Genomic DNA, 26,629 nt, shown 5'->3' on the forward strand with positions numbered 1-26,629 from the left:
GTTCCCACACAAAAGCGTCTTCGTACTTTAAAGTCGTGTGTCCTGGTAAAATAGTTGTTCTGAGACGAAGGTGGCGTCAAAACCAGAGTTATTTGAAGAGGTCAAGAGTGAAAATAGTGCTGAGTAAGATCCGAATTACGTACCGAAAGCTGTGTAGATAATTGTATACGGGGGGCAACCATTTTTTTACTCACTCTGTTTTTTGTAGTTGTATCCTCAAATCTTGTAACTCAATTTTTACCCACTTACCAATGTGGTATCGACTGCAAACTTAGTAAACGTATGTCATACTGATGACAATACTATATTCTATCATAAAAAAGAAAAATATTTTAAAACATTATTTTTTATATGTTATGTTTCGGCTTGGGTCTAATTGTCCACGGTAATAAAAACGTTGGCTGTAATTGACCACGGTCCCTTACGTTATGGCAAGCTTCGGGGCCACTTCGTGGAGTCGTGGAGTTCTTCCATAACTAATACGGTACATTTCATTAAAGCGTGTTTTAAAAAAAGTATTTTTAAATAGTACTTATTTATCTATCGGCATGTGAAATCAACCAATGTTTTAGTCCATCAGACGTAATGGCTTTCGAGACTCGTATTACCAAGCAGCATTTGTTTAAGCAAACGCACTCGTTCGGTTTTGACCTTCTGGGTCTCATCAGCAGTCAGGCTCGCTTAAACAAATGCTGCTGAATTGCCGGCAAGAGCGCTCCACGACAAATATGGGAACCCACTTTCAATGTAAAAAATATAATAATAAATTTGAGTCACACATTTTCATCGTACAATCTGACCATTAAACAGCTGTAATATATACAAAGACAGACAAAGATCCCCCGTATAGCCTTAAGTAGAATGTCGGGGCAAGTGATGTGAGCGAGCACCAATATATACGTAATTACTACTATAATAGCCCAGAAATGTGTGTAACGCGCGTGACGTCACTCCACATGCCGCACCCCCCCCTCATCTCCATATATATATAAAAGCAAAGTTGTGATTATGTGTCTGTTCAAAATGTTTAACGTGCTTCCCGACATGCAACAAACTTGAAATTTAACATGTGGGTACTTTCCAGACTGTACACCATGCAAAAATTAAAAAATACACTTTATTCTTTTTTTTGGGGGGGGGGGGGGAGCTCAATAATGCATAGATTTTGTGCACGGCAAGTGAGCTATGACGTCAAATATGTCACGTGACCTGCGCACGTGGAAGCGTAACGCATTGTAGTGTAGCGGTTAGTGCGCTACGCTACGAACCCGGCGACCCGAGTTCGATTCCCGCTCACGGCCACCACCGGTGACGATTATTTTAACCGGGTCCTGGGCCTCTCATAGGTCGACTCAGCCTAAAACGGTCTGCTGTGTGAACATCGCCACTGGGGAGACAAAGGCGGCCGGGCGTGGTGAATCCAAGTCCCGGGCGAAGCCGTGTAGTAAAGCTAGTTAATAATAAAATAATCATGAGCAGGTGGATTTTTACACTCACGCAAAGTCGCTTCAAATATGACATTTCTTTACAGCAGGGATCGGGAACGTCCGGCCCGCGGGCCATTTAAGGCCCGCGAAATCATTTAGTGTGGCCCTGCCAAGGCAACCGCAGGCGGGACTCGAAATTCAATACATCTAGGAGCAAACCTGGAAAAGCAGTTGCGAGTAGCAACATCATCAATACCAGCTCACGCCTCACCAAAGAGAAGCAGTTCCAGCCATCGCATTAGGGGTGAGTTAATTAAATGTTTGACCAAATATAACGGGCTAATTTCTAAGTTGATAATTTTGTATGGCCCGCGAATGATGTAAGAAATATCCAAATGTCCCTTGGCAGAAAAAAGGTTCCCCACCCCTGCTTTACAGAAAGTGACGGTCAAAAATAAATCTACGCAGCACAGTGCTACGTAACGTACGTGAAGTCACCGCAAAAGAGCGCCCCCCCCCCCCCGTCATTACTATCATAAGCAAGGAATGTTTTTACGCAAATTCGCTTTAAATTTGACGTTTCTTTATTGACCGTTAATAAAATGAATAGCTCTACGCAGACGTTTCTTTTCGTAAATATTACAGCTTCCGTCCTAGGACGGGCAAAAGGCTAGCATGATATAATACAACACACATATATACCGTATGTGTGGGGAAAGGCTAAAGAGAAAGTTGAGCGATAGGAAAGGTTGCGATCTCAATCTTAGATTGTGGGCTTCGCCTCCGGGTCTTCCCCTCGTTACTGTTTTCCATGATGAAATATCGTCATTGCCGTCTGCCTTGCCCCAAAGGCGTGCGCCAAGCCTCAGCGTCGAGTTCGCTCTGCCTCGCGAGGCTCCTCCATCCTGTGCGGCGGAGAGAAAGGGGCGGAAAGCAACGGCATCCACCTTCCGTGCTGCCGACTCAAGGCCACGCGGCGTAGGCGACCACCCCCCTGCTCCCCCATTCAGGACCATTCAGGAACGGCGTGCAGATATCGGGGGCCGAGTGATCGAATACCATCGGAATCCCCACCCCACGCACCTATTCCTCCCCTCCATTCCACCCACCCCAAGCCGAATACTCCACAGGGCTGTGTGCAGGAGTAACACTCTGTGCATGTCGCATTACGCTCGAAGCCAAACGTTTGTTAAAGACATGCGGTAGACGAGCAATGCATTCGCTTCCCACGGATGGAAATGCGCGTGTGGAGTTGTAATCTAAAGCGATGTTTGGTGAAGAGCGCGGCAGGGAAAAAAAATGATTTACTGCCCTTGACCTGAAGAATAAACGATGAGACGCGCGGGGGAGGCTGACGGCAATTTACTGATTGCTGTCGAGTTATGTTAATGCTATGTAATTCAGAAGCCCCCCTTTTTCCCCTTGTCTCAAGCTATTAACAACGTATTTTTCATACTCTTAGTTTTTTCGGTAAAGTCACGTAGGTAAAAGATGAAATTAATAAAAATTAAAACAATAAAAATCTGTGATTTTAAATTTTTTTTTTATTAATTTCATTTTTACCTACGTGACTTTACCGAAAGAACTAAGAGTATGAATCCTTGCAGTCACGAAAGCTTCAAATCTAGAATGTATTTTTCTTTTGTGCTCCGTTAACCAAGAGAAAGATTGCGTCAACACTGCTGCTGTTCCTCTTCGCAATGCTGTTAAACTGTTAAATACGAACTCCGTGGGTGTTGCAATTTAAATTGGGGCATTCAATCCCTCGGCTACACGCAACAGGGTCACGGATGCACAGACACATGTGCACTGCTGTACTGGAGCACATTAATACAAGATAATCATTACGACGGTTAACGTTAACCTAAATTAACCTTCCCAGTAACGGCTAACGTCAGTGGCGAGTGATGACCGAACGCGTCCTCGGCTGCCCCTTCACCAACCCGCACTGAGCTGCGTGGTGAAGTATGGTCACATGACCTCTGTGACCACCGACACGGCGTGGGGAGGCCTTCATCCAGCAGTGGATGGACAGAGGGCTTTGTGTGTGTGTCCTGCTCACGGCCAACACCAGTGACAATTATCTGAACCGGTCCTGGGCTTCCCCTAGATCCAATCAGCCTCAAATGAGTACCTAGTGGCGTGTGTAAACATCCCCACTGGGGAGACAAAGGTGGTCAGGCGTGGTATTGGCCCCCCACCCCCTCGTGTGCCGTGCCGGCCTTTATAGGTGCTCGCTAACAGCACTTGCCCCAACAGTCTGCTGAGGCTACACGGGGTATCTTGTCTTTGTGTATATAAAAGGTATTGCATATTCACAATCTGTGAATATAACACTCAGTTTCAAATGCCCCAATGTAAAATGTCTTGCTCGTGCAAAATAGTGATACAGAAATAATACTGCATGTAACACACGTACTGTGAGCATCATCACATTTACATTCCAAAGCGGCTGTGTTTGTCATAATGCGATCTGCCGTGTTCATCTTTCCCCCCCCCCCCCCCCCTCTGTTAATACTGCAAATGTTTCTATCGGGTAACTTATTATTATCAACATGTGTAAGACTTTTGGCCAGCCCAGTGGCAAATAAGAACATGTTTTCCTAAGGCCTCTTCCCTCGGTTAACCATAAAATCCTATTGGGGTTGGCACAAGATTTCACGTGACTACAGTGGGCTCTGACTTCAATAGAGACCCCCCCTCCCCCCCCCAAAAAAGATACGCAAAATAGTCAAAATGATAAATGACCGAATTTAATAATCTCATTCAGGTTCAGCAGAGCCCACACACAGCCACACACAAAGCCGTCAAAGTCCAGCGGATTTGGAGCCTCATTCACCCTCCGCGTATCTCACAAGCGTATCTCACGGGCGGCCCCGGCTCATTCCCCCAAGTCACTCATCGCCCTCCACTTCCAGAAACGGCCGCCAAAAGGCTTTTGGACGCCCGGTGCAACGTGCCGGATGAGGCCCCCCCCCTTTTTGTACCTCTCTGAGCCCACCTCCCCCCCCCCCTCCGGATTTAAAGCCTGGGTCAAATTGCCACCGCCCCAGTCCCCTCCCCGTTGATGGTCCCTGCATGTCCATCAGTTACTCATGCTGTCACACCACCCCACTCTCAATTAGACAACTCACTCGGGCACCCCCCACCCGCCCACCCACCCACCCGAATGTTGTGTCACTCAAGAGATTCCTTGCTTTTGATCTTCCACGAAGCTCATGGTCCACCCTAAACCGCATCCATTGCACAAACCATGGCAATATGCGGAAACCCGATGCACAAATTGAGCATCAAAAACTCTCCAGTAGCAGTGTGTGACTGTGGCCGTCCAGAACAGACGGTACAACACGTAACGACGCAATGCCCCGACCCACAAATACGACGGAGGCATCACGGCGATACACTCCGCTGCTCCTGACGCGGTTGTCTGGCTTCATCACCTGAATGTGGCATTGTCGTTGCTGGTCTGCATCTGCATCAGCAGCCGTGCGAACGAAGGAGGACAACTCAAGGGGTCCGCTCTCTGCACTGCGAACGATGCTCGCGCGATCTGGCACACGACTGGCAGCGATGCTGATTTTTTTTTTATGCAACGTGTTGCTACCGGTGGCCAAATTAAATAAAGTGAAAATGATTCAACATCTCCATCCCACAGGCTGAGGAATGCACGGTTACACGCGGAATATTTATCTGTGAAACATGCAAGAGACGGGAGATGGAGTTGCATAGTAGATGTTGTGTGATTGCCTGGCAACTTTCCCTGACACGGTATTATGTAACATGCGTGTGTGCGTGTGAGTCCATGGATACTTGTACCTATTAACTCATTAACACATTTGATGAATATATTTTTTATATATACCGTAATGTATTCATATAACGAAGCCCCATGTATCATATTTCACCGTAAACAACGTGTGGTAATATATGCTTGTAAAACTGTCACGTTATGCAAGTCAAATTTTAGTTCAGATTTAATTGCATATTTATTTTGTGTTTGTTTGTGCAAATAGTTATAATTCTTTGCACAAACAAACATTTCTGATAATTATCATAAGTAATGATAGAACCCTTTGGGATATCTTTCAGCACTAGCATGCATCACACACTCATCATTATCAATAGCCAACAAAATGTGTCCACTGCTAAAAGAAGGCCTCCCCAAGCTCTCATCATCTCTCATGGTCAAGGTGGTCGATCATGGTTTTTTTTTACAATACTTTGCCACACCGGTCAATGTGTGATTGTGAAGGGAGGGCCCAGGACAGGCTCAGATATCTCTCGCCACTGATGTTAGCCGTGGCCAGATTCCAAAGAACACAGGATGAGATGTTACTATCCTTTGTGCAAGCACTTCCAAGAGTTCATGAACAGTGAGCCTGGTGAAATTTGGGGAGCGCATCGTCAGTAGTGACTCGGTTCAAATTGCAGTTCCTGAACCACGTCGCTATCACTGCTCATATACAGGACAGTATTTCACATGGACATCATATTTCCAACAGTACATCTCCCCATTCAAACATATGTGTGACTACCCGCATAAGCACGTGCATGTATATCACAAAAAAAATGTATTCATACAGATTACAACAAAGCGCAGCAAATTTATAACTGATGCTTGTTTGATTCATTCGTGAAGACCGTCCTGAATAACGGCAGCTGCGATTCATTGATTCCATGGCACGCACCTTGGGCAGCCCGTGCCACTGCGTGCAGCCGCGCCAGTGATTTAGATGCTCACTGCGGGGGAGCAGTGCTGATCAGGCAGGGAACACGCAGCCCAGTAGAGTCTACCTCAAACCCGTCGCACCGCTCCCCCATTCGCTCCCCCGCCCCGCACCGCCCCCCGCCGGCAGCATCGGACCTCGGCGCGCAGGCGAGCGGGCAATATGGGATTTTCTTTGTTTTGCAGATAAAGTTCAGGGTGTGTTGCTGCACAGGGGTTTTTTTTTTTGCGCTTCAGATCAACGTGGCCTCGGCGCCGGTAATTGGAGCGAGCCTTGGCTCTGGCTTTGCTTAGTCGAGCCGAGCTGCTGCCGCAACAAGTCGGCGATAAGCACAGCGCTCGTCGATCCGTCGCGCACTCTCCACCGGCACACACAAAAAAATGCCAAAACGAAGGAGCCATAAAAATTCCAATGCGCTGCACATTCATCGGGCGTGCGCAAAGGGTCTCATTCCGTCGTGCATTACGGAGGCAATGCTGCGATTTGTAGAGATGTCATCGGTGCGCTTGGGTTGCCGTTGCGCAATACGCAACGTTGCAGGTGGCTGCGTTTCGCACGTACGATGAGCACGGTTGGCTACGTACGGTGCGCAAGAAGTCCAACGAAGCTACATTAATGCAAAGCAGCGGCGAAGCTATCGTAGACTGTGCGGGCGAGAGGGAGAGCAGGCACCGGGCCATGGAAGAGAGAGAGGAGAGATTTGACATGGAGCAGACCCCATTTAAATTCTTTGCAGCAGAGACCCCTTAGCCAACGACGGCATATCACCGTCAGATGAGATGAGCGTGCATCACGGTGCGCGTAACATCCGACAACATCAAATGGCAAGGCAGCTGATGACTCAATTTGTTTTGCTGCTGCTATGATTGTCCCGTTTTTGTTGATTACATCCTCCTTGACCCTTCGAAAAGTAAACTATTCCCTAATAACGGAGTACAAAACGGCTAACTGCCACAACACCGACAAGATTTATGCATGCCTCGTTCCATTAAAGTACGGCTCATGACGCTGGATAATCGTTTATTGCATGTTTTACCCTTGCGTAGGCAAAACAATATCTTGGCAGTTGGTATAAATCTCTCACAAGGAGCACACGTTGTTTAAAAGGAGATAATGTGTTTATGGGATGTGTCTGCATATTCACACGTTTGGCAGCTTTTGCCTAAATTAGTAATTTTCGATACAAACCCCCATCAAAATTATATATCATTAAATTACATATCATGTCTCTGTTTTCCTTTTAACACATCAGCCAAGAGGAAGAAGACAAAATATAATGCAAGGTCTTTAGGCAATATGTCATTTGGTGGGAGAAAGATGTTTAATGGAGGTACAGAACAGCTTTTAAACGCTTTTAACAGCACGTGCTTGCTTTGTTTTGCGGCTCCGGATGCTGCCTGCATGTGCCTCATTTTTTCGGAAAACAATTTTTTTGGGGGGGGGGGGGGTTTAAGGCCTATTTCATATCCCTTTGTGATTTTCTGACCGTCCTCTCATTTAAAACATCTTCCCGCTCACAACAAGAGTCACATCACCCAAAAGGCACGTTATTTCACTTCGGGTGGTCATATTTTTGGGTAAATCCGGAATCGACACGGATCTTTCCGAGATTCCGTGCCGAGGTTCGGTATCCGGATTTTCTGGATTCATTCGCAATTCGGGAACGCAACCCTCGCCGTCCACGTAGTCATGGCACAGTCGTTAGCGTGCCGCGCGACAAACCCAGAGACCTAACATCAGCGGCGAGTGAGATATCAGAACCGGTCCGCGGCCTTCCCTACGTTGACTCGAATCATCAGCGAGGGCCGCGCTCATCACATCATCCTCTCTGCGGTGCACCGTGCAGATCTTAACCGATGCTCACTAATAGCACTCGCCCCCCTCATGGTCTATGCAAGGCTACACCAGGGTCGCCGTTGTCTTTTGTGAGCACCTGTGTGTTTATCTCCTCATAGGTTCAGGGGGCCAGGCTCAAGGGCTGGAAGGATGTGACGTCTCTGTTCTCGGCAAAGCACAGTGACCACGAGAGGCTGACCGAGACTCACTCACCTTTACTTGAGCGGTGAGTTCTGCGTCATTGTCGGCTTCACAGTGAATCGGGTTGCAATGGAACTCTCCCCACTGTCCGTGTTGCTACCGTAGGAGTGGCAGTGATTACGCCGGTGATGATGATGATGTCGTTGATGGCGATGATTGCCCTCGGGAGATGATTCCGTCATCGTGACCGTGTCAGGTCAGGTGGCTACAGCGACAGAGGGAGCGGCTTGCAATCGGAGGGTTGCAACTTCAATTCCCGGCTGCGTGGGTTGACTCGGCTCACCGTCCCTCTGGGGGTCGATCATATGAGTATCACTTTGTGGGGAAGTCAACAGTGGCAGTCCTATGAAATAGTCTCTTCCCTGCCCTAGGAATGTGGAATTCTCACTCCTGTCCCAAGGCTGTAAAGAGGAGACGGAACACTGTCTGGGTGCTCGTGTGAGCAAGAAATAACTTACGACCAATTAAGGATAATCTCCATTTATTCAATTTAACATAAACCCGTGACAAATAATTTTTGTACAAAACGAATGCGATGCATTCATACATAATTCACACACACACGTATCTAATTAATATTTGATTCAAACTGCATCTGAAAAAATACTCAATGAAAATCGTATGCAGTTCTCGGGAGAGCGGAATAATACACCAGCCCACCGAACACTCCGATGCAATTGCCTTCTCGTTTCTGGGTTCGTGCCGTCACGGCACGCACCTCATTACGCTGAGCCTCAAAGCTCTCCTGGTCCTTGTGTGGTCCACGCGGCACCGTCCAAGGCTGCACCTTTGAAGTCGATGGGGAAAATGAGGTGGGCAGAATGAACAGATGGCCTGTGTTGGAGAGGCAAGTGAGAGGACCCCATTTCAAGCACCGTGAATCTGTCACTTTTGGGTTGTAAATGTGGTACAATGCGTTTAATTTTGAAAAGAACGAATTTTTTTACAGTGTTTTCTGCTCTTTTTCAACACCAGTTTGGAGGCAGCCGTTTCTATAAATCGGATTTCTGTCTCATAATGCTGGTTGCAACTAGAAGTGAAACGTCGTACCACCCAATTGTTAAATGTGTGTGGATGACGTTCCAACGAAGCAGTGGTGCTGTTGAAGAAGGAATAAATTGGCCACGTTTGTTCACGGGACAATTTGATTAGTTGGCCCTGTCGGGTGGAGGAGGGTGTAAGACACAACGCATTTCACTTACGAGATCTGACCCAAAACTCAATTATGACTCAAAATATTGGTCGCGAAAGCCTATGCGTTAAATTAGCCAAGTTAGTCATACATTTTTTTATGAATTGGGGAAACTTTGCTAGCAATGATGCTCCCTCCTGCCAAACATGGATGATCACTGGGGAGTGGTAGTGGAGCGGTTAGCGCGCTACTTTACGAACCCGGTGACCCGAGTTCGATTCTCACTCACAGCCAACACCAGTGGAGATTATCTGATTAGGTCCTAGGCCTCCCTTAGGTCGACTCAGCATCACCTTAGTACCTCGTGCCAAATGTCAACATCGCTACTCGGGGAGACAAAAGCGGTCGGGCGCGGTGCTGGTCACCCATCCCCTCGTGTGCAGTGCCGGCCTTCATAGGTGATGGCTAACAGCACTTGCCCCAACAGTCTGTTGAGGCTACACTGAGGATCTCTGTGTTTGGTGACCAGGAAATGGCAGTGCTGAGCGCCTCCCCCTCGTATAGAGCGAGGTGGATTTTCTCCGGAGCACCCCAGTTTGCTCCCACACGAATCCAAACACTCAAATAGAACTGACCAAACATCCCAATTGCAGGATTTTGATGAAAAGGATCATCGTGGGAGTCTCAGAAGGGGGCTTTCTCGAGTAAATAAATGGCATAATTTTTTTTATTTGGTTATCCTCAGGAACTGTATGTCACAGTGATCAGTTCTAGAGGCGGCCAACTACAACATCCAGTCTACGAAACCCTCCTACCCGGGGCCTCCGCTCAGCGCATCCTCACCCCCCCCCCCCCTACCACCTTCCTCCCACAAGACTCCCATAGAACCATTTCATTGATTGTCTTTTCCAATTAGAACACAGAGTACTTGTATAATTATCCTTTATAATATTCACGTAATTACATGTCAACGTTCCGCAAATTGCCATCATTATTGTGGTGTTTGTTTATGTAGGTTTACTACGAAATTATTAAAGAAGGTTTTTTTATCATCATCGTGAGACATGATCTATCCACCGCTGTGTGAAGGCCTTCCCAAAGAGCCACCATCACTCATGATCTCGTAAAGCAACAATCCATCTGGTCCCTGCATCGCTCCATCTCCATGTCGAACGTCCACTAGGGCACGTTCCCTACTTTGGCTGCAACTGCCTAGTTAAGTCTTATTTTTGCAAGCAATTTTTATTGTCATTAAAGAACCCAGAAATACAGTGGGAATTCAAAAGAATAGAAAAACAACATATAACGTATATAAAGCCTGGGCGTAATACACCCTCAACATTAGGGAAGGTATGAGGGCATCCGAGCTCGCTGCCCTACAGCGGAAGGGGTAATGATTGGGAGCAGTGTATATGTCTGTACGTTGAACTTCTTTCGCACCATACGTAGCCAACCACGCTAATCGGAGGCGGGGGGGAAGGACAACAGGAGTTATAAAGAAATGAGTTTTAAATCTAGATGATGATTGTAAAGGGGCATCGCTCCAGCGGCTTCCTAATATCGGAAGGAAGAACGTTCCAGACGGCCGCGGAAGCGCATCTGAAAGCTCGCGATGCGGTGACCGCCGTCTTTGTTTGATGGCGTAGCCACAAGCCGCCGCTGCTGCGAGGATGACCGGAGTTCGTGTGATGATGATGGTTTATAAAAGGGGGGGGGGAGGGGCCGTCATTTGCCGTCATCCCTTTTTGTGACCTCGTCTGTTCACACACCCACTTCACTTTTCCAAAGAGACAAATTATGGCTCCAAAATGCATATGTTCTCTGGTCTGTTTAACACGAAGGAGGCTTTCACAACCAATATTATCCATGAGAGGCTTTTTGGGTGTTCCACTTCCTGTTTCTCAGTTTCATTCCCAGCACACACCACCCCCTCTGTAAGCTTCTTCGCAAATTTCTCAGCGTTATTCGCAACATTTTTACGAAACCTGCGCTAGGATTGCCGACGTGACAATCCAGCCCCCTCGCAGAACCAACTTCTACGCGGTGCATATTTCCCTCGCTCTGCCGCTGCGTCTGTCCGCTGCCTTTAAAGAACCTTTGCCACGAGTTGGTCAGGGACCGATACTTTTTTTCTTCACACGGACCATTATCCAACGTTCCGTCGAGGGAGATGACAGGAAACGTGGGCGGAAGAACCCCCCCCGCCGCCCCCCGATGTTCCTTAAACAGGCGGAACACGGTGTCGTGTCGCCTGCCTCGGCTGGCGTGCGAGGCTGTGGGATTAAACTCGGCAATGAATGGCGAAAAATGGCAAGATTGCCAATCTTGCTGAGCATGCTCTTTCATGTGCAAAAAGACATCTGGAGCTGCAAAGCGTCTCGCGTGTGTGCGGTACAACAAACGGCCACATTTTCGTGTTTATTTTCAAATTATGGGGCCTCTTTTTGCTTGCCCACAGGGTTCGAGCTTGTTGGAACGAGCTTGTTGTTAGAGGGGGGAGGGTGGGGGGGAGACAGTAATAGGAGAGGGGGGGCAGAATGCAAAAACCTTTGAAAGCTATTTCAGCTTTCTGCAACTCTGAAAAATGTGAATATTGTTTGGTCCTGTGATGTAGAGAACATTCAATACCAATTTTCGTCTAGCAAAGCCATGGGTCTGCAACCTCAACGGGGATTATACATGGAGCTGCTGTGTGTGTGCGTATTTTGAAATCAGAACTGTGTTGGTAGCGCGTAGCCAAAAAACGGGATTCGGTCCGATATATTGACAATGCATAAATTCTGGTCATTGGATTTGCCTTCGTTGATGTTAAACACTTTGGACTGATAAAGCTAGAGTCAGTATCGCTCACTGTCTCTTTCTTCACTTCTACATTAACGTGTTTTTTTCTTACCGGTCAGCTGTGCAGCGAATTGACGACACGTGCGCGTGAGCGGTTTACAAAACGTCAGCCCGGTAGAAGGAATCTCCCGGCATCACCATCCCCTTATACAAACACTTGGCTCAGTGGATTTTTTTTTCTTCCGTTCACCACAGCCACGTTTGTCGTTGCTCGCATTGTCATCATCAGTCTTGATCAATCGACTGCTGGATGATGGCCTCCCGAAGCAGTCGCTATCACAAACGGTCCCGTCATTCAACAATCGCGCCTCCACGCCCACCATGGAATCCAGTGTTATTAGGACTGATTGGGATTTTTATACCGGCGGGAACATTACCTCCCGAGCGACTAAACCTCATGAGTTGAATACAAACTGGAGAGTGAAGATTTATGGACTTCTTCCCACCTCTGACGGAGCTTCCTCACGTCTGTGCAATACGCGCCAACTTAAGGCTTCCCGGCTTCGGCCACTAATGCATGCGCCGATTGTTTCGGATGCTCTCTATTCCCTCCCCATTCTCTATTTCCTTTCGCCGCATTGTATCCCAATCGATCTGTCGTTCCGTCGGCATCGTGTCACAAGATCGAAGACGCATACCACTCCGGACTCTTCTACTGGCAGCATGTCACATACATCCTCACAGCAGCGGCTTTTGGCTGCCCGTCGAAGAAAGGCGGTCACTGCATCGCGCGCTCTCAGATGCACTCATGTTTCCGTCTGGAATCCTCTTCCATCCGATATTAGGAAGCCACTGGGGCTGTGCACTTTTAAATCACCTGGAGTGACAACTTATTTCTTTATAACTGCTTGTGTTCAGTTTGTTGTCCTTCCCCCGCACCTCCGATTAGAACGGTCGGTTACGCGCGATGCGAAAATAAGTTCTACATACATACATACATACCTTGTGTCAGTAGAAAGTAGGGAAATGTTGTGCAGCAAAGCGTCTTCTGAAGTCACTTCAATAGACCACCCACCCTAAGAGCGCAACTTTCACATTCCCTGAAAAGCGTTGTTCTTCGCTTATCAACTGAAACCAAAATGTGTATTAAGCCTCCGAAGTTGAAACGCTCCCGAAATAAGTGACAAAGCAAAATGTAACGTTTTTTTTGTTTTAAACACTCCTTCGTGACCGGGCAAAGACCATCAACTCGACCCGATGCTTGAGATGCAGTCGTTTGATCAGATGCTGCCGTCCAGATGCAAAACCAAGGATGCCAGCGGTGCCGGCTCAAGGCTCTCGACTCCTGTGAGCCACCCGGACTCATGTCCGCTCTCAGTGTCCCAGCGGGGGAAAAAAAAAGATCTCCCTCGTACAAGTTACGCACTCTTAGGTTTTTTCGGTAAAGTCACGTAGGTAAAAAAAATAATTATAAAAAATAGAAATAAAATAAGTTACACGTTTGTCACGTCATAAAAAATGCAGCTTTGCCAGCGCAATTGAATTTATATTTTGCAGAGGCGATCCGGCGTCATTGACTCATGCAGCCAGGTGGAACTAAGGGCAGTGGTACCGTCCCCCTCCCCCCCCCCCCCGCTGTTATTTTTAAAGCAAACGCTTGGGGTGCATCTCATAATCGGGTCGCTGTGTGCTTGCGTAGCGTTGCTGGCCTATCCACCCCCCCCCCCCTCCTCGTGTACCACAGTGCCGGCCTTCAATGCCCCAACGGTCTGTTACAGCTATTAAGTGGGATATTTGTTTTTGTGACCAGGTGTGGATGACGTTCTAGACACCGCGCACAAGTTTGGGGAAAGGGGGGAGTGCGGGGTGCGTCTTCCTTTCCGGGACGTCTGGTAATCTGCAGGATAAGGATGCACATGCATAGTGATGCATTACATACCCACGGTCTCTGTTTGGCAACATACATAACCAACGAGTGACCACCCCCCTTCCAACCACCCCCCCTACTTTCCACAAAGCCGTGTGTATGTTAATGAATTATTGATATGAAACAACACAGTTCGAATAGGCATGTCGTACAATGAAAAGTCGCATACCATATCACACTTTAAAGAAAAAGTTTAAAAAATATACACATAATAAACTTTAATTGAACAGAAAGAAAGAAAAACCAATCGAGCAATAATTGTAAAGGATTTACAATCCTTGTGCGGCTTTCGTGATTTTCTTGAACGGCCAACCCGTTTAACAATAACACGGTGTAACACGATTTTTGTTCCTGGGTAGTAAGTGTTATTTCCTAATTGCTTATGCCTGAAAAGTATAGAAAATGGCTATTATTCCCACAAACTTTGCTTTTGTGACCAGGACAGTGATCTTTTGAAATTTACCTAGTTTCAATGAGAAAACGGACGAATTTGTGTCTTTTCGTTGACATAAAGTTAGAAGAAGAAAAACACATGAATCAAAATTAGCATATATTTATACTAAAGTAATATAAAAAAATGCCTACAAAAAATTTAGAAGTGAGTAGTTTTTCGAGATTTACGAATATACTGTAAATCACTTTCACGAATCAGCGCCCAAATGTAGTCTCCCATCATAGCCCGTTATACTGTCCTTGGTAGCGGTGTTCAAAGTCCAGTATATCCTGGTGGAAGCGCTCGCCTTGCTCCTCCGAGTACGCTCCCATGTTTTCCTTGAATTTATCAAGATGAGCATCAAGGATATGGACTTTGAGGGACATCCTACAGCCCATTGTGCCGTAGTTCTTCACCAGTCTCAACCAGCTCCACATAGTTCTCCGCCTTGTGATTGCCCAGGAAGCCACGAACCACTGCGACAAAGTTGTTCCAAGCCACTTTCTCCTTACTAGTGAGCTTCTTGGGGAATTCATTGCACTCCAGGATCTTCTTTATCTGTGGTCCGACGAAGACACCGGCTTTGACCTTTGCCTCAGACAGCTTAGGGAAGAAGTCTTGAAGGTACTTCAAGGCTGCTGACTCCATATCTACAGCTCTGACAAATTGTTTCATAAGGCTCAATTTGATGTGCAGTGGTGGCATCAGCACCTTCCAGGGGTTCACCAGTGGCTCCCACTTGACGTTGTTCCTCCCCACAGAGAAATCGGTCCGCTGTGGCTAGTCCCGCCTGTGGTAGTGCGCCTTGGTGTCCCTGCTGTCTCAAAGGCAAATATAGCAGGGAAACTTGGAAAAATCGCCTTGGAGACCCATCAGGGATGCCACGATTTTGAAGTCTTTGATGTCCTCCCAGCCATACTCATCATACTTCAAGGCGTCCAGCAAGGTCTTGATGCTGTTGTCATCCTCTTTGAGGTACACCGAGTGAGCCAGGGGAAGAGACGGTTACTTGTTACAATTATAGAGCAGCACGGCTTTGAGGCTGCTGGATGAGCTGCCAATGAAGAGGCGCCACTCATTCTGGTTACAGGCGATTCTGATTGCCTTGAACAGACATGTCACATTGTGGCAGAAGCAGAGCCCATTTTGACGGGTGAATAAGCTGCAAAAAGGTTGGTGACGCTTTCTCTGATTTGCGACTTGAACACTTTTATCCAACAAGTTCCACTGCTTGAGTCTAGACGTCAACAGCTCGGCATCGGGCTTGGTGAGACCAAGATCTCCAATCAAGTCGTTGAGGTCTTTTTTGTTTGGTAGTATGGGTTTCTCTCCTCAGCTCCACCTCTGAAATTGTCATCTGGATCTACAACGTCTTCCTCGCTCTCTGACTTGCTGCTCTCTTTCTAAAGACAGCTGCTCTCTCTCTGGAGGAGTGGGTACGGGGAGCTCATGGCAGTGTGACACCGGGGCGATGGATGAAGGAAGGTTCGGATACGTGATGGCAGGTGCATTCTTGCCAGTCCGATGTTTGGAAGGGTCCACTGTGCAGAAGTAGCAGTTGCTTGAGTGGTCAGTGGGTTCCCGACAAATTCTTGGGATAGCAAACTTCATGGCTCTCTTTTTCCCTCTGTACCATCCTACAAAAATACATTTATTTCACCCATGACAAATGTGGAAGAGATTCTCGCATAATTTTTCATATATGATATATATTTTTTCATAACATTGAAAATTGTAAAACATTTAAAAATGAAAAACTTTTTACAATTTTTTATTTAAATTCCGAGTAATAATTGTCCATCTTACTTTCTAAAGTTTGTTTGCATTACTCGCAAGTGAAATGAGGTGCCCAGGGGTTGTCTTGATCCCTGACAGGCATGCCGAAATATGCCTTGTAGGCCTCACACATCTTAGCAGATGCTTCCACAGAGTACTTTTTCGCTCTTGTCATGATAAATTGGCTGCAGACATAGCAAAATGCAGCATCTTGACGCCATCTCAGAAAATGCAGATATGTATCCACTTAGGCAGCTGGAACCAAACTGAACTGGTGAGCTTAAGGCCCCTGTATTTATACTACTATTTATATCACTGGAAAGTTCTAGAATGTTCTAGAGGTTACTCCAAGTTTACTCAGCACTGACTATATCTTTAATGTTCTGGAAAATAGGTACATTTCAAAATATCACTGTCCTGGTCACAAAAGCCAAGTTTGGGAATAATAGCCATTTTCTGTACTTTTGAGACTTAAGCAATTAGGAAATAACACTTACTACCCAGGAACAAAAAAAATGGTTTCACAGTGTAATAAACGATTGGCCGTTCGGGAATGCTTCCATCCAATGTGCTTTAGCGATGATGATGATCATTCTTGTTCGTATGTATGATGTATGTTGAACTTCGTTCGCACCGTACGTAGCCAACCATGCTCATCGGAGGTGCGTGAATGTTGAACTCCTGCATTGGAAGGTTGCGTGGCCTGTGGCTCTGGCAGTCTGCAGACAGCGTGAATCTCAAAAGAGCCGCAGGAGTACGGAGGACAGAGTGTTATGTGCAAGCCACCTCTAATCGAATGCGCTGCTAGTCAACCTGGACGTTGTCCATCAGGGTTGCAACAAAGGCTTTCAGGGTGACTTCAGTTGTGGGGGGTGGTCCTTGGTTCTTTCTTACAGTACCATATTCACCGCATCATAAAGATTGCTCCCCAAAATTCAGACACGCTCTGCAAACTTGTTTCAACAATCGTATACACAGATCTGGTCATCCACGCATATGCAGTGTGCACGGGCACAGAGACTGGATGATAAAACGCATACCCAAAGTTTGTTTTAAAATACGGGGATGGGGAGTTGGAGGGGGGGAGGGAGGTATGTGTCTTATATTTGGGAGAATACGGTAAAATATCCACAGCTCCCACCTGCTCTGTGATCCCTACTGCTAGAAATCAATATGTCGTGAGTCCAACTGAGTCACAGACGTTGTTCTTTACAGGCAACACATTTATTTGTAACATCAACACGTAACACAAAGGGGTAACTGCCCCTTCACCAGATACAGCCTCGGGTGGTGGCCACCCAGCTAACTACCCTATACGGAGGAGTTACAGCTACGAAGGGTCGGACCCTCACTCGGGTCCTGGCCACGTGTTGATGCCTGTAGAGCTTCCAGCTTGTAGTACGTGGAGCTTCAGCTTGTAGGGCGTAGAGCTTCAGCTTGTAGAATGCAGCGACCCCGTCCCTCTCAGGAACCCACCTTATATCCCCCTGGGTCGGGGCTGCTCCGCCCTTGGCTCCGCCCGCCTTCTCGAACGTTCTAGCTCCCTCTCCAACCCTCTCGAGAGCTCTCCCCGGACACGTGATCACCCCCTAGTCCCCCCACCTGGGGCCCTCTCTGTGGACACTCCGGATCACGTGTCTACAGGGTCAACCAGAGTACCATGGCCGGGGGTAACCCTGCCCCTGGGCTGATACTCTCCCACTTTCCCTTGTGGGAGCCCGCACTGCAGGCCATGCGTGGTGCGCGCGCTATCCCAGCGCTCACCAAGCCCCGCTAGGGCTGGTACTACACCCACCTACGGGGTGTACGCGATGACGGTGCATCGCGCGCCACGGCCCTCTCAGGCCGGCACCATACAGTGACATCCCCAATGTCACTACAAATACAAAAACACCACCATTCTGGCTCCCTTAAAATACAATTATTTTGTGTCTAGATAACCCTGATTTGAAGGTGTAGTCTTTATTTCCTTAAATATCTTCATTATTATTATTTCAACTTAAAGCTTCGTGACTGCAGGAATTCATACTCTTTGGGTATTTCCGTAAAGTCACGTAGATAGTTATTTCCGACTCTCTGTGTTACATTACCTTATTAAATGTCTTTACATTAACAGGCTAAATATCTCAATAACATACCCGCTGCTCCGTTTTCCTCGGCGGTGGCGCTCGTTGTTTAATATGCTAAATGACTCTCATTAACACAGCCGCTGCTGCGGGAGCCGTCTCACATTGACATGCTCATCTCTAATCTCGAGCCATACAATGGCTGCTTCAGCACCGTAGCCGTGGGGCTACATTAACAGATTGACATGCTAATCTCTAGCAACACAATAGCCGAGGTATACCTAGCTCTGCGATATTACATTTATTTGCAAATTCCATCTCTAGCCCTGCCCACTTACCCTGGGATTGTACCCATCTCAACCCTATATAACCTTTGGCTGCAGTAGCTCTCCTGCTACATGTCTTCCTGTCTCAGCAGTCTGCCTGCTGTATTTTTTCACCTGAAGACGATTGCTTGTGTTGCGATCGAAACGTCGTGATTTTTTGTATTTTTTATTATTTATTATGTTTCTATCTACGTGACTTTACCGAAAGACACAAAGAGTCAGTATTATTACTTTTTATTTTCTCTGGAGCACGCTTTCTGTTTATCGTGGCACCGTTTTCGCATTTGTACGTTAAAACTCAACGGATCATATTGACATTCTTTTCAAACGGAGAGTTACAAATTTTTCCACGCGGAGAGATCTTGGTCCTCGATGATATGCCACGAAATAATGACGTGCATGATGGAATAGGGAGAGGCGAGAATGTAACGTGTTCTTTGTTTTGTTTGCTTAGACACATCATTGGTCATTCAATTGGCGAAAATAATTAAGATTTCCCAGGCCATGAGTCTCTTTGTCGGATTCGAGAGGAAACAAAGACACCGTAAAATTACACATAAAAATTGAATAGCACTTGCAATAGACTGTACACGCTGTTGGGAAATGTAACGTTTGCTGGACAATAACGTATTAAATTAAAACACAAGTCAGACTCTCGTAAATTCAGTTTCATTGCAAGCTCGCTTAATATAAATACATGTATGTATCCTCGTACCAGGCAGGCAGTATTCTTATCCTTCTTTCATTATTATCGGTCATGATCTATCCGCTGATGGAGGAAGGCCTCCACAGGCACTTGCCACCTCTGTCAGTCATACGATACAGACATCTATATTGGCGCTACACATGAACGGATCGTTGTTTCCCTTCAGTGGACGTTCTCTCCTGTATGTCCCCTCCTTTGGGTGCCACTCCGTGGTGAGGCTCCGACCACCGGCCACATAAAGAGGGGATATGGGAGCACGTTGGAGTGGCTTTTGGAAAACTTGAACATGGTGACAGGAAGTCTGTTACCAGTACACAACGCAGGCATATCATCATCCACATCATCTTCACACCATGACAAACACAGGTGCTACCCTCTTAAAGGGAATTTAGCCTTGCGATTTAATTCCAGAATGTTTTCTTCTAATGCACATATTGCAGTGATTATAATGTAGCCTTCAGTAGCTGCAGACGTCATATGAATCCTTTGGGGCCGTCCATAAATGACGTCACGCACCTAGGGGGAGGGGTCAGACATTTGTGACGATGTGTGACGAGGGGGGGGGGGTTTGAGAAATGTGACGTTCCATCAAAATGCGCAACTTTAAATAAATATAGACAACACGTTCTACTTAATTAAATAGACTTTTTAATAAATGTTTTCTACTACAACATCAGAGTGCAGCGCCACATTAAATACGCACCGCAATGACAATATTTTAAAGCGATTTGAAGCATGTTAAATTTTTTTGGGGGGTGGGGGAGGGCAGAGCTTTTTGACGTCATATTTGAGGGGCGGTCTGACTTTTTGTGATGCCGTGTGACGAAGGGGGGGGGGGGGGCAAAATTCGTCCAAAATCGCGTGACGTCATTTATGGACGGCCCCTTCCCAACAACAACCGCCATTCACCACTAAGTTGCGGTGACGCCACGGCGCTTGTGCCAGGCTATGTGCACGTTAAGACCACGTGAAGTGTCGAACGCCCGCTGGCTGGTCACGGGACAGACCCAGGTGCCAATGGTCGACTGACTGAGATGACTGGCCGATGTACCACTTGTACCCCCTACTGTGCCTACTTACTATGTTTAAGCCACCCGGTGCTCCGTTCGATGTTGTGAGAGTCACTCCTCTGTCCTCCGTTGTTGCTGGAGGCTATCGCCTCCAACTGCCCAGTAGCGTCCTTCACGAGCATTCTCTATGAACCTTTACATACTACATCGTTCATACAAATACAAAATTATAGATTCTTTCACATGCAATGCAACGGGAATATTGTGAGCTGATATTAATTTGGATTAATTGATGCATCATATCCCTACTGTTATTGTTTAATATTGTTATTATTTTATTATTTCCCTTCTACGTGACTTTACCGAAAGAACCAAGAATATGAATATGAATCCCTACAGTCACGAAAGCTTTAAATGAAAATTTAAAATCCCTACTGTTAAGGTGCTCATTGACTTTGACTGGAGATACAACCTGATGTCTTATTTTAGTAAAGAAAGTGTGATGATTGTTATTGCTACGAGGAGAAACCCCATTTCTCTCCAAGGAAAGATAAGAGAGCTGTTATTTAAATACTCTTCTCACAATCCTCTGGTCTACGGAGCACTGAAAGTAATGTGCTTTTTTTCACGTAATAATAGAATGCAAATGTAATATTTATCGTGATGGGTTTTTTTGTATACATACTCTGGTGAAAGAATAACATGAGTAGGAGTACAATTGCAAAGATAGAGCAATTTTAAACAGACCGTTCCTCCAACCTCTTCGGCGTCGCTATTTTTTTTTATTAAACGTCTTACAAACCTTTCCCCACCATTTCAACCCAATTCAATGTTCATTTGTAACACCGGGAAATACCAATTAGCCAGTCACCCACATAGCTTCGGTGGGAGAGGCCCGCACCCACTGACGACCGAGTTACTGTTGGGATTGAGAGGTGCCCAGCCAGCAGCCAGCCAGAACACTCGAGGCATAGATATTCTTTTAATACAGTACAGTCGACTAATGTATGTATTCAAGTATTTAAATCCTTTATATTAAGTTCGCTTGCTTGCTTAGGACCGTGCAAATCTTTCGGTCGTTTTTTAACCCACTTCCCGTGATCCAATCGAGCTGACATTTTCCACACAGACTCGTTGTGCGTGACAATTAATGTTCGTGAGAATTTTTTTCCAAAATTTTACACTTTTTAGGACAAAAATATTATATTCAAATACCAATTGCTTAATGGTGCAATGCATTCATCTGACCCATAGGTGGCAGCCATCTCAAGCCAGAGGACGAGAGGACTAGCCGCCACGCATATAAAATATTTATAGTGAAAACTTTGTTTTTACGGGTTATACTTGTTCAGGATGAGTTTGCTCAGTTTTCACGGTAGGAGGCGACAACACACGCTACGTGTTTTCTTCTACGGCCTCAATTTCGAATAACGTCGAGTGGTTATTTATTTTTTAAACCCATCCACTGTGAAGGAGACGCCACAACATTGACCAGGGCGGCAGTGGGGTTCGAACCGCTAACTTTCGCAACAAGCGGGCAAAAAACCCCGCAGTGCTGTAGCACTCGGCCATGAGCTGCGTGCGTACATCTGCCCGTTTCGCCATGCAACCAAACGTAAGCACTGCAGTGGCTCAGGGTTCCGCTTGGGCCACCGACTTCCATCCCAATCTGCAGGCCGCAGTCTGGATACCGTGCAGGAGCAATGTCTCGCGTGCACAGGGAACGGCGGCGACACTTTGCCGACGACGAAACGCAAACGGGTTGAACAGGTTGCAACAAATGCCAAGTTGCTAGCACTTTTGACTTAGATGTGTGACCGGGCGGTCTGTGTTTATTGTGGCCTCAATCAACTGGTGGGGGAGGGAGGCACAGGCCAGTGGTCCTGATTTGGGGGGGGGGCTGTCATTCCACAAAGGCTGAGAACCACTGCCCCCCAGTTGCCCGTCGGCATCTGCCGCAAGAGCCATCGGCATAACGTTCCCAGATTTCACATTTTTGCTGCAATGCCTTCACCTTAATTTTCACCTGTTATTGCTCAATAAACACGAAGTACTTCCATCTTCGGCAAAAGCTCCCAGTTGCTTTTTTGTTTCTCAGAAGCCAAAACTCTTCTGAGGGCGAATCATCAGCAAGACAGTCAAATGCACAAACCTAGATTACATATCGGATTTTAAACTCTTTTTTTTCTCATCCTTTAATATTTGTTTACAACCCCCCACGCTCACTTCTCATTTGATGTAGAAGCTGCTGCTTATCAATATGTATTCCATTAAAATCAATTTCCATACATAAGTTGTTTTAGCTACATAACACAAACTTGACCAAGGCCTGGAAATAAATAATACAAATTCCCATTAAGTTGCAGGTCTAAATCGCATTAAAATAACCGCATTCAATCTACAGAGGTAGAATTGTACAAAAATGTTAAATCCGTATCTTTCAACAATAATGACTGTTTTATTTGCCAATATTACATCACTGCTCATAAAAATAAAGTATTAATATAAAGTCAGCCTATCATCATTCCGGGGTCATTAAAATAGGTACAATTTTGCAGAAAGAAAATAAATAGTCATTCTATAAAGAGACTGTTAAACAGGATGGGAATGTGGAATTTCCACCACCGGTACAGCATTGGTAATGGTACTGAGTGACAGTGAAATGCTGATACAAGAAAGGAAACACTTAAAAAAATAACTCCTAAATTTCGTTTTAATCCACAGTTCATTCCTCGGATGTGCCCTTGTTTTGTGTACTCGTAACAGGGCCACACGGGCTCAGCAAGACGCCGCAGACAACAACGTCGGTGGCAAAGAATTTTGGAACAACTTTGGCCGCAAGCCGCGGGCGCGGGAAAGGAGCGGCAATCAGTGCAGCCCCACGAAGGGAGACCCTCCCCAATGGCCCCCGGAGGCCGACGAAGACGGAGGCAACGACTGGGAGCAGCAAACGACGCAGACGCAGAGGTCGTGGGGAAAGCGGCGTGAGGCCGAGGGGAAGTTCCTGCGCTCGAGCAGCTGGGACATCCTGGACTCGGATTTCGGTGAGCGGGAGGGCGGCAAGAAGGGCGGCACGGGCCGGGATACGCACCCGCCGCGCATCAAAGGCGGCGGCGGCGGCAACCGAGGCCAGAGGCAGGGCCTGGTGGACAGCAAAGAGGGCAAAGCGGCAGAGGCGGAGGACGAGGAGGGCTGGGGCGAGTGGGGATGGAGGCCCATAAAGTGACCCGCGGTGGCGTTGATCGCGAGTGCGCGCGCGGGGACGATTGGCGTTCCCTGCCGGCGCGCTCGGCTGTGCTGCAGGACGGCAGAGACCCCGTAGCGTTGGCAACTGTACACTCAAGAGTTTTCTGCAGAGAGAAAAGTGCTCTTGCAGGAAAATAGAAAAAGATTGGACATGTTGTCTTTTGATTTTTCAATAGGTGAATGGAAAGATAGTTTTAATTTTGCAAAAAACTATGTTTTGGAAAATATGCTTTCAACTTTTTTCTAAAAAGCTTTGATAATACATTTTGGGATTCTGACTTACAGTTGTATTAGAATTCCGTTTACGTTAGTGATTGGTAGCCTGAATGGTTAAGTACATTGCTGAAACGACACTGACAACTTTAATTGGTTAAGTTTAAAAGAAAACGATGAAACCCTTTCTGAAAACACCAATGCAGGTCCTGCCCATTCATCCTGTTTCTGATTTCCATCGCCACATTTCCTTTCCATGCTTGAGGCATCATTGTCTGGAATTTCTTTTGTCAGTTTTCAATAATTTTCTCCACAACTTTAACGTGACCTTTACATGCTTTTGTATCCGATGCATTTTGTAACTTGCCTTCGACAAGAACATCAGTTCACTCTCTTTGTTATTCCCAGTATCCCTTTGCATTTTCATCCGGTTTTCTCATTTTGCCCGTTTCGTTTTGCATTTATATACAACAGATGAAAATGCAACAACTTTTTTAAACAGAAATTGTATCCATATAGTTCTCTGTATCACACTTAAAATATGTAATCCATGCTATTTTTTTCTCAGAGGTAAGTGAGCGGAGAGTGCGACATTTCTACCAATTGTGAACTCTTCTCATCGACATAAACATGAGACTCATTATATCTGACATCGTTTAAAACAAATACCCTGTCGGCCATACGTTCTGGAGAGACGGGAAACTGTAACATTCAAACTCGGGGCGTTTGACCTTTAGGACAGATCCCCGAGTTTTTATGATGCAAAGGGCAGATGATCGAGAGGGGTGTACGTACTTTAAAGTTATTTCGCACCGTACGTAGCCAACTGTGCTAATCGGAAGGATGTAAAGATGGCTGCACCCAAAACGATTCTAAAGCAAGAACTATTCAAATGAAGGATCCTCAAATTTGGGAATGGTCAACCCTGCCCTTGTGTATAAGATTGGTCTTTCATTATTCACTGGTGAACAGATACGTAGGCGCTCACAACCAATATCATGATTCATCATTAATTTATTTGGGTTAGATTCTCATGTAAATGTTTTTTTACTGATTATCTACCATCTGACAGCCAATAAAATCAAGTTGTCACCTTGACAAATATGCTAAGTGATATCGGTGTTTCAGCAAAGTGCGATGTTGAAGAGCAGGCAAAAGTAATATTGGCAATTGTATGAAACCGTATGCTATTTTGCTTTGCTTTTCAGTTTCATTTCAGTTTATTTGGTATAGCCCTGTGAGCCATTCGGCTCTTGAATCGGGTGCAACCGCAACAAACAAAAAACAAAAACATGAACAAGAAACCATCTTAAAGTGACTATGTGACAATGTGCTTCATCATCCCAGTTCGCAAACGAAAGAAAAATACTGAAAGTTCGCCGAGGTGACAGCTGATTTGATTGTCTCTGCCCAGCCGTGACAGGTTTTAGTTTAAAAACGAAAATGTACACTACACCTACATGATCTAACCTTAACGATTCACTGGTGATTCGCTAAGGGAGACATCCTGAAGGTATCCCCTTTGGCACATATTGCAGACCTTCCCCGTATTGCTTCACCTTCCCAATTACCCTGTGGTTGCCAAGAGTAAGACATCACGCACACTGTTTTGCCTTTTGCGTTGTACTCGATGTGATCGGTAGCATAGGAGTCCTGAGCTCATGTGAAGCGATCAGCCTCACTGGCCCGCCACATTATTCCGCAGTTTGAAGGGTCGAATTAAAATCGCATCTGTCCCGTGCTATATTCTCACTCTCCAGGTGAATGCAATTAATTTCAATTATAATGGCAGCTTTTGAAAAGACGATTAACAAACCCAAGCCTGGCACGAATGAGTCATCTCTACGATACTACATCTCAGCTGCCTATGCTGCAATACGCTCTAAAGTCTGCGTGAAGGATGCTGCTGTAACGCTAGTAACGGCCTGTTCATTCGTGTCAAATCCACAATGCTGGTGATTTTTCTCATGTTAAAAAAGTGCCAAATTATAGGGTTTTAATTTTCGTTCTCCAAAAAGATATTTTCAGAGGTTGCGATGAATTTGCGCGATTGCTGTTTTCTGAATGCTTAAAAATGTATTATTTAAAACGTCGTGCCAAAAATAATCCAGCTCAAAGCATGTCTTTAAATTCATGCTAAATCAGTGATGTCTTAGTAAAAACATAGCTTTAATGCCACTGCACAGTTCAATCAGTATTATCCTACTAATTTTCTGTTAAGTTAGACACTGGGCTAATTTGGAAATCTTAGCACTTTAGAAAGCACTGCAAAAAATATGGTGTTAGGCGCAACTGTTGTGCAGCTGTGCGATCTGACGGATTCTTTGTCACGAGAGAAATGTGCAAGCGTTGTATTTTGCTTCATTGTAACTGCTGCTTAACTCTTCTCCATTCTGTATATTGTAGGTCGAAGAAAGATTCTATAAAAAAAATTGCATTTTCCAGAAGATGTATTTTTAATGATTGTGTATTAAATAATTTCAGAAATGACATTTCATAGACGTTGACAAATGCGCTACGCATGACTGAAGTTTCCCTCTTTCACTTGGACTCTTTCATGTTGCTTGCCAATTATTTGGGCTTATTATCTGAATGATAGAATTGTTTAAAATATTCTTTGGTCTTTTCTGACAAATTTATCGCAATTACGCTCTCGGCATCGCGACGGATCAATTTTAAACAATGATTGCGTGGTAGAGAACGGCCGTGGAAGAGGCACGTGTTTCCAAGACTCCCCCCCCCCCCCCGCCAAAAATAATCTTTCAGGTGACCTTTTTGTCCTTTACACAGCAGGGGTCGTTCTTTCCCACACACTCTGCTGT

The 26,629-nt window shown here is 46.0% G+C and overlaps 1 protein-coding gene across 3 annotated transcripts in view; it reads left to right on the plus strand.

The window, feature by feature from the left end:
• Nucleotides 1-26,299, plus strand: part of LOC133347890 (ADP-ribosylation factor GTPase-activating protein 1-like) — a 51,179-nt gene extending 24,880 nt beyond the window's left edge. For 2 of the 3 annotated variants that reach the window (XM_061560612.1, XM_061560615.1), the window contains exons 3-4: nucleotides 8,110-8,216; nucleotides 23,115-26,299. In XM_061560612.1, the coding sequence (XP_061416596.1) occupies nucleotides 8,110-8,216; nucleotides 23,115-23,574 (567 nt within the window). In that variant the 3' untranslated portion in view covers nucleotides 23,575-26,299. The remainder of the gene's footprint in view (nucleotides 1-8,109; nucleotides 8,217-23,114) is intronic. The other variant, XM_061560613.1, reaches the window with a different exon arrangement.
• The last annotated feature ends 330 nt before the right edge of the window (nucleotides 26,300-26,629 follow it).

Source organism: Lethenteron reissneri, chromosome 26, assembly GCF_015708825.2.
Source record: "Lethenteron reissneri isolate LAM-NWPU_2019-01 chromosome 26, ASM1570882v1, whole genome shotgun sequence".
NCBI lineage: Eukaryota > Metazoa > Chordata > Hyperoartia > Petromyzontiformes > Petromyzontidae > Lethenteron > Lethenteron reissneri.